Source organism: Priapulus caudatus, unplaced genomic scaffold (assembly GCF_000485595.1).
Source record: "Priapulus caudatus unplaced genomic scaffold, Priapulus_caudatus-5.0.1 Scaffold1089, whole genome shotgun sequence".
NCBI classification, from domain to species: Eukaryota; Metazoa; Priapulida; class Priapulimorpha; order Priapulimorphida; family Priapulidae; genus Priapulus; species Priapulus caudatus.
This window is the reverse complement of record NW_014578150.1, coordinates 25,927-34,615: the sequence shown is the minus strand read 5'-3', so window position 1 is coordinate 34,615 and position 8,689 is coordinate 25,927. Positions and strand designations below refer to the sequence as shown.

General features: G+C 40.5%; 1 protein-coding gene across 1 annotated transcript in view; it reads left to right on the top strand.

Moving 5' to 3' along the window:
* Positions 1 to 311: 311 nt before the first annotated feature.
* Positions 312 to 8,689, top strand: part of LOC106815316 (sulfotransferase family cytosolic 1B member 1-like) — a 10,497-nt gene continuing 2,119 nt past the window's right edge. The window contains exons 1-9 of the mRNA XM_014819760.1: positions 312 to 417; positions 536 to 655; positions 2,676 to 2,789; positions 3,228 to 3,325; positions 3,500 to 3,626; positions 3,941 to 4,035; positions 7,051 to 7,113; positions 7,596 to 7,716; positions 8,212 to 8,367. Coding sequence (XP_014675246.1) covers positions 312 to 417; positions 536 to 655; positions 2,676 to 2,789; positions 3,228 to 3,325; positions 3,500 to 3,626; positions 3,941 to 4,035; positions 7,051 to 7,113; positions 7,596 to 7,716; positions 8,212 to 8,327 — 960 coding nt within the window. The 3' untranslated portion in view covers positions 8,328 to 8,367. The remainder of the gene's footprint in view (positions 418 to 535; positions 656 to 2,675; positions 2,790 to 3,227; positions 3,326 to 3,499; positions 3,627 to 3,940; positions 4,036 to 7,050; positions 7,114 to 7,595; positions 7,717 to 8,211; positions 8,368 to 8,689) is intronic.

The window sequence follows — 8,689 nt, the reverse complement described above, 5'->3', positions numbered from 1 at the left end:
ATGCCTTTATAGTTGTGATAAAGGCTTCCACTGTTCGCTGGCTTTCTGCAGGCAACATGTTTTCCATCAAGGGCTCCACCGGCATGAGGGACGTTCCATCTACGTCACGCCCTTCTTCAGGGGAGATTGGACAGCTGATGACTTCCTCCTTGTACTCATCTACGATGGCCTAGCAGACTTCTCCTACTAGGACAGACATGGTGTTATGAGGAACTCTGAAGTCAAACTTCATGCTGGCGTACTTGTCACCGGTTGCTAGGTGGCGCATAGTAATTGCAATCTTCAACCCTGGTTCCATAGCCTTCCTATACATGGTGTCTTGTTTGGTGCATCTTGGACCAAGTCTTGCTAGGAGCTCATCAAACATCTTTGGTTGTACTCTCAGGAAGTTAAAGAAGGATGCAGGATCTTCGTGTCGTAGCTCGGCTATTAGGCAGTGATAGTGGCCAAACTGAACTCTTCTCCCCACGTTTAACCATGGTCGAACCAGCATCTCCTCTTCCTTCTTTCCCTCCTCCTTCTTCTCCTTCTTGAGAAACGGAGAACGACGGAGAGCGATCGACAGAGACGAAGAATGGCGGAGAGCGAGATGGGAGGAACAAAGCGAGACGTGGGAGCGAGAACGGTGGATACACACGGCGTGAGAGCTATGTGAGTAAGTCAGAGTGAAGTAAGGAAGGGCCGGTGTTGCATCCGTGATACTGCGAGGGCAAGTCCGAGTCTCGACCTGTGTGTGAGAAAGAGGAGAGCAGAACAGAGAAGGCAAGGCTGACAGAGCAGAGACAGAGGACGTGAAAGATATATTGCGAACTGTAATGGCAAAAAAAATAATTCCAGATTTAATTGGTGAAAAGCTTCAATCTCGTGCCGTCGAAACTGGACGTGAAAGTGTGACATCGTCAGGAATGTGTATTTTTATCTGCTTTTATTTGTTTTATATACGCGGAAATTTTTTCATGGTAACCGTATATGTTTGTGACCGTTTGACTTTGTGTGGGAAACTTTTTTGTGTGAAACTCTGGATAGAAATGTGTGATCGTTTTCTTGAATTTGTGCTAACGGTACATTTACGCTATATTGTCAGACTGCTAAACACATTCTTTAATTAGAGTTTGATAGGCCTAAAACATTTCATCGAAAATATCAAATCAGTTTTGCGCATTTTGTTGGCTGTGTGATGTGTGAAAGTGACAAAGGTTGTCAGGCCCACATCGGTGCTGTATGTAAGCATGGGATTAAGAGGTTAAATGAGGATGTAATGGAGCATATGGCTAAACGTGGTTTTGGTAATGCGTGTCGGTATACGCATACGCCACGTACGTTACAGCATAAAAATACGAAAGACTGAGAGTAATTGCAGCGATATCAAAATGTTCACCGCCAAATGTGTTAAATTTCTGACTAGTATGGTGATCGAACTTTATCGTTACTTGTTTTGTGCATCGTGTTATGAAAAGGGGGAGAGAAATGTAACAGCTGTTTGTTCACATACCCAGTAGGCGCGTTCACACTGGCGCGAATAAGCGGGATGCAAATCCCGGTTTTTGCATCGCGATCGAAATACCGAGATTATTACAAGTGTGAACGCAATAATACTCACTAATAATCGCGATCAGCATCGCGCTCCAAATCGCACTTTTGACTGCGATTATTTGGAATTAGCGCGATTATTTGCGTGTGTGAACGCTTGCGCAAATAATCCCGGTATTTTCTATCCCATCATTTCAAGCGAGTGAGCAGTGAGCATGCGCAGTGAGCATCATTCCGGCAGTGAGCATGCGCAGTGAGCATCATTCCGGCAGTGAGCATGCGCAGTGAGCATCATTCCGGCAGTGAGCATGCGCAGTTCGATTAATAGAATTATCCCGCTCGGCGATTAGCGCGATTATTCGCCTGTGTGAACAACGACACAATTATCTCGATATTTCATCGCGATTAGCATCGCGGTTTTTCTTGTGTGTGAACACGCCTAGAGACTATTATTTTAGCAGTGAGCGTGACGCGACGCATCTTTTGTATCTAGCAGTTTGACACATCAGTGTGAATGTGTTGTACCAGAATGCAGGGTTATGGCTAAAATGTGGGAGAGTCTGGTTGTGGTCGCGGGAAAAAGCGCACGCGCTTACTGCAGCCGGCTGAAAGGTGCGATCGGATATGTTTACTAGGCACTTCTAATTTTAACATATATTTTACGATATATTAAAGAATGATGCAAAAACCATAAAAAGTGCCCTAACCCTAACCCTAACCCTAACCCTAACCCTAACCCTAACCCTGACCCTAATTAAATTTAAAATATATGTTAAAATTAGAAGTGCCTAGTAAACATATCCTATCGCACCTTTCAGCCGGCTGCGCGCTTACTCGCGTGTGCGTGTTGCTTTATCCCTGTGTGCAAGGAGATGTGACGTGAGCAGATATTAAAGTTTATGCAGTTCAAGACACACGTTTGGATTTCTACATCATTATTTTTACATGAACACTTAATTCAACGTTACAGTAGTTGTGACCTACATATTAGCTAGTGACAAGGTAGTACAAGTGCGTGTTTTACAACTAATACCGATGCACGATATTAGTTGTAAAACACGCACTTTTACACAAGTATGCGGCTAGAAGTCACTGTGTCTACAAAAGTCCCGATTGATGCTATTCGTTCACTTATAACCATGCAGGCACAACATGGGCACAAGAGATCGTATGGCTAATCTGCCACGACGCTGACACTAATGCTGCCAAAAAATCTAACCTCGAAGACAGATTTCCCAACTTGGAGCACCTCTATCCAGGTATAGGGCATCGTCATTACTCACAACACGAGAGTAGATATCCTCCGTGTAGCTTGTTCACACGAGGTCTATGATTTAATGACGTTTGTTTTTTATTCATGACAATTTAACGTTTATGTTTCGTGATGGTGTTTTTATGATGGTTCATTAAACCTTGAAACTTGAAATACACTGCCTATAAAACATTGCCATTCTTTCAATGGATGTATTTCTATTATTGCTCGCTATTCGTTGCTCGCTAACTGTCGTTTTCCTGTTTCCAATAGACAGATACGTACCAAACATCACATTATTTCAAAGTTCGATTACTTCATCCATAATTTATGACTCTAAATAACTCATAAATATGGTTATATACACTACACAATCCTATAGATAGTCATACGTTCACAGTATATAGCTATGCTTCACCAGTCATCTATGGGTGTGGTATTACAGGTGTTAAGAAAATTGCGAAAACGCCACCACCACGCTATATCAAATCACATCTCCCTTACGGAGTCATTCCCGCCGACATCTGGAGAGCTAAGTGCAAAGTGAGTACGTGCAAGAATATATATGTATATATGTATTGATGTGAGCTAAAAAAATCTTTCCATTGTATATATCTCGCGGAGACTCAGAACATTGATGAAATCTCCGAAAAACCAAAAAATACAATACATTAATATAAATATAATGTTTATCCTTGCCGTGTATATTGTATATAGGTTGTCTACGTCGCACGCAACCCCAAAGACACATCCGTATCGCTGTATCACTTTGCGCGTCTGCTACGGGTCACCCGGTTCACAGGCACCTTCGGGGAGTTCTTCCCTCATTTCACCGATTCTCCTGGTAAAATACTATAAAAATTATAAATAACTATAAAAAAAATACTATAAAACACTAGCGGCGAGAAGAATATATCACCATTTAAATCTCCTCTCGTTTGTTTTCCTGTTCTTCTTCCTGTTTCCTTTTCTATTTCTTTTTAGCCTCTTTCTGCTGCTATTGCTGAGGTACTCGATGTCATTTACGCAACAAGCACGTTTATAAAATAATTTAATTCATTTCCGAGTCTTTAAAGTTTCCTTTCATCGTATTTCCTCTATTAAGACGGAGGGAACTCAATTTTAACATTTAAAAAACGTGTGAACATTGTATTTCAGCATTTTACGGTGGCTACTGGAGGCATTTGAGAGGTTTTTGGCGCATGCGCGAAGAGCCAAACGTTCTCTTCCTGTTTTACGAGGATATGTTGAAGGTGAACGAGTGGTACAATACCGTTGTTATAGTTACGGCACTTAAGTGATCGTGTATGTCATAGCGTTCCGCCAGGTGGTGCTACTGTGTAGATAAAAATTATAGAAATAATATAGATAGATATAATCAGGAGTAAGATAATATAGGATATCCTATATTATCTTACTCCTGATATAATTATATAGATAGAATATATAGGTAGAAATATAAGGTAGATATATAGGTAGAATAATATAGGTAGAAATTATATAGGTAGGTATATGGGTGTCTCTATATATTTCTATGATATTAACATAAAGAGTCACGTGAATAAGAACTCAGGCGTGAAATCTGTTTTTAATCACTCTTGATAATATAAACAGTTGATATCTCTATACATTTCTTTGATAAAAAGAAAAGTATATTAATTAGAGAATTCAGGTAATTTTCTAATTAGTGCACTCCGGACAAAAATGTAACTCAAGGTATCTACCTCATAATAATAAGGTAAAATAATGGTTATATAATAAAGAGAAAATATACAACAATCGCAAACCAGTCGCAGGGGACGATTTCTGTGACCCCAAGTCGCTTCTATGCGTTGTTGCTACGTCCACGATACGCTCATGTTGCGCTGCCACGGCGACTGTACTGCGTCATTACTTGTTTTGATTTGGACCAACAAAAGCGCCGAGGTTAGGCGCTCAAGGTAGCTCATGGCGACCCTCTTCCGTCCTTGACAGTTTCCACTGCGTCACCAACTCGTTCTCAGAGACCTGGGTATAGACGATTTGTTATACAGTAAGTACAGTTGTATGCAGTAAAATCCTAGAGGCTACTATCACTTTAATCTTGCAAGTGTTTGCAAATATTCAGACAAAGCGACCTGAGGATGTCCGACTCTCTCGACGATGACGAAAGAAAGAGGGGGCTGCGTATCTACGGCCGAGAGGTTGCTGATGTTCCCTGCCTTCGATCATCCCTGCTATCAGGAGTTGGGGCCGGGTTCACAGGTGGCTTCCTTTTCTTCATGGCCACAAGTCGAGCGAAGCGCGCGACAGACTTCGCCATGGCAACGTTCATCGTAGCAACAACAGGCATGTGGTGCTACTGCCGATACAACTGGTCATCAGAGCGTTTTAAATTTGCAACAATACAGCATTCGATGAAGAACAAGACCGTGCATGAAGAAACATTCATGGATACAGGATCTGCTGATAGTCAACAGCACAAGAAACAGCCAGAGGCATCCTGATATAAGAAATGACAATGACGAGGACATTCTTGATACATGGAGAGTTTTTCCAGGTAGCAAATGTTTTAGTGAGATTGTTGCAAACTGAAAAGGTGTAGTGAAATATCAAATAAGTGAAACATTGGTGTATTTAAAGTAGAACTATGTGATTTATTCTGTTTCTCTCTAACATGTTCGTTATCATACAGCTGATTGCTCATTAGTATAGATTTCATTACAGATGTCTTTTACAATTGAATACATTAACGTCATCATTATGTCTGTAATTTAAATATATTGTTTGATATGTGCACAATTGTTTTATATACAAAGGCATGGGAATATAACTGGTGAAATGGATAAGAAAATTATTGTCTACTCATTTATTAAGTAACCCTATTGTTTGTTTTAAATAAAATGTACTTGATACTGAGATCAGGGATTTTACGTTAAATCTGTGTGTAATGACACACTATGCCAAACATCCCAATAGACCTTTTCATTTGGACATTATGTGCACAGGAACAAGTTTCTTGTATGGGATTTTCACAGTTTTTTATATTGCGGTCAACTGGGGTTTTAAAACAATTTAGCTTTGAAAAGACACTCGAGTCATTACACTACCAATCATTGGCAAATTACACACCTTCAGGGACGAATTAGGCTATATTCGGCACACTTGGTCACTCAGAAATAGTGCAACTAACCAGGTATATTTGGGTTAAAGGACAGAGTTAGTACTAACTTCACCGTGCTTGCAAGCATCACAGGGTATGACCGGTTTGAAAAAGATTTGCAGGTTGAAATAGAAGAGAAATTTCAAATTAGAGAACACACTTGGAGTTTTAAACGAGCTGCTTTGAAATATGGCTAATGAAGTCATACCCTGACCACGTTCGTCCAGAATCTAGCTTACCATGCTAGGATCCATATTCTGCTAATACAATGCAATATTTCAGAGAGACATTCCTGTCACGCACCTCTCTTTCTCTCTCTCAGGTTATTTCTCCTGCTTCCATCATTTCTCTATTTCATTGCCGTGTGCGTATCTTTACCTCGTCCTGACCCCATTAACTACAGCTTATTATTTGACTCTCTGTACTGAGCTTCTCATATTCCTCTTATCCTCTCCTCTCTTCACTTCTCGCTGTTCTCGCATTCTATCGCACCTTGCCGCTATCCACCTTATATTCGATCCCTTTGGTCGTTCGCTTCTCCTCGCTGTCTTCCCCCGTTTCATCCTATGTTTGCCTTTACTACTTCATCTCCTTCGCCATCTTTCTTATACACGTTTTCCCATCTTTGCTTTGTTTCCAAGTAACATAGCGAGCTGGCATTCTGAGCTACTTCCCTTAGCCTTGAATTCTGCAGCATATACATTCGTCAGTTAAAAATATGCGGGAAAACACGTTCTGCTGATAATGCTTGATTAAAAATAATTTTAGTTTCACACGAAGTGATATTACAAATCGACAAGCAAAACAATAATAAGACAACCACTATTATTATACGAAGTCGAAATATTGTCTGTTTGTTTTATCTGTAAATGCATTTTGCCTTGACACTACTATACATTCATCTCAGTACCTTCAAGCCACACAGCACGCACGCAACAATATTCGCCGATGATGTAGGCGGTGATACGGTACACCGGCGTATTTGGACGCTCGGAGTAGACTACTGCGCATATTGGTTTATTATAAATTAAAATTTACGAACTATTTAAAATAATATACGTTCGCATTAGAAGTTAAAAGCGCAACAGCAGAACATCCTAAACCTTTCAGTGTTTTCGTTACACAGGACACCCCTGCGGTAATTAGGAAAATCGCAAACTTCTTCGAAAAACAACTCACTGAAGAACAGGTAATATTTGCCCTAGCTCTACGATAGTACAGAGAATAACATGTTTCGTGAGTAGATGTGCTCACTGTTGACGATATGTAGGTCAAGCATCTCATTTTCGAAAGACTAGTGGTACTTATATGCACTTGTAACGATTTCTCTACTTCAGATCTCCGGATTAATGCGAACACTTGTGCCAGCCTTCATTTGTTCGCTGTGCACACATCGTGTCTGTGCACACGCCGGTGCCTGTCACATTCTATCTTTTGTGACGTTGTACACAGTAGCGTGCGTCCGGTGACATTCACTGTGTGTTGTAGAACAGTATTTAAACGGCATCTACATGAAATTATTCCGTAACAGAGAGTAATTAGTAGTAAAAGATTGGTATAAAAGTAAAAAATATAAAATTATGATAGCATTTATTAACCATTTTTGTTTTATTTGAACCAACCATGCGTCCATGCTTACTGCTGTTTTCATGTTGATTCACACTTCAACAGGTACAGAAGATTGCCCGGTACTGCAGCTTTGATGAAATGAAGCAAAATTCGTTGTCGAACATGGAGTGGATGAAGGAGGCCGGTTTCTGGATGGATGGCGAAGGAGGTCTAATGAGAAAAGGTGTGAAATCAACCAAATTACTAATTTTATTTTAAAATTGAGACTGAGAGAGATATTGAAAGATTTTTTATTCCGTATTTGGGATAGATGGCGATGGAAGTCTGGTGAGAAAATCTGCAAAATCAACAACATGCATTTATTAAACAGTGTGAGTCTAAAAGTAAACTGAAAAAACTGAGCGGTCTCCCTTCCCGAAATTTCCACAGTCCACTGAAGTGAAGAGAAATCTAGGTAAAGAAAAACTTGAAGAAGCGAGAGACGATGCAATACAGTGTGAAGCCGATTAGGCTTCTATTTGCAGCCTTTGATACGATTTTATCACTTTTCACAATTAACTCTAGACAGACGTGTAACAGCAACCATTACATAGCGCCAAAGATAACTACCGTGGCGATAAAAGGTACATTCAAGAGCGCGTAACCCGTAGTGGTAATAACTGCGTGCACATAAATAGTTAACGCGCTCTCGATCGAATTAATCTAATGCGCTTCGCAGGTAAAGTTGGCGACTGGAAAAACGACTACACACCAGAGATGAGTGCTGAAGTGGATAGACTCGTCGAAGAGAAACTTACGCCACTTGGAATTCAGTTTACATATACGAGTGGTTAGATTGATTAGTTACGCACTGTCGCAGCTCATCAATATAGGGGTGCATTACTTGGGAGGACTACCATCCACGCCGAGCCAGAATCAGCAAACGCGAGTCAAGTTCAAATCTGTGCGAGACCATTATTGTCGTGTGTATTATTATTAAAGCTGCGCAACTTAAGAAGTTCGTTTTAAGCAACTCCAGCTTATAGAAGTTAAGGATACTCACCACGTTGTGCATGAAATTTGATCGATTTTTCGTTTTCAACTTTATTCGATGGCTAACACTATGTCCCACCTGTGTACATGCTCATTTCTCCATATAACGGTACATGTGAACCCTTAGAGCGTTTTTGCTTGCCCCCGTACATGTAGTAAGCAGC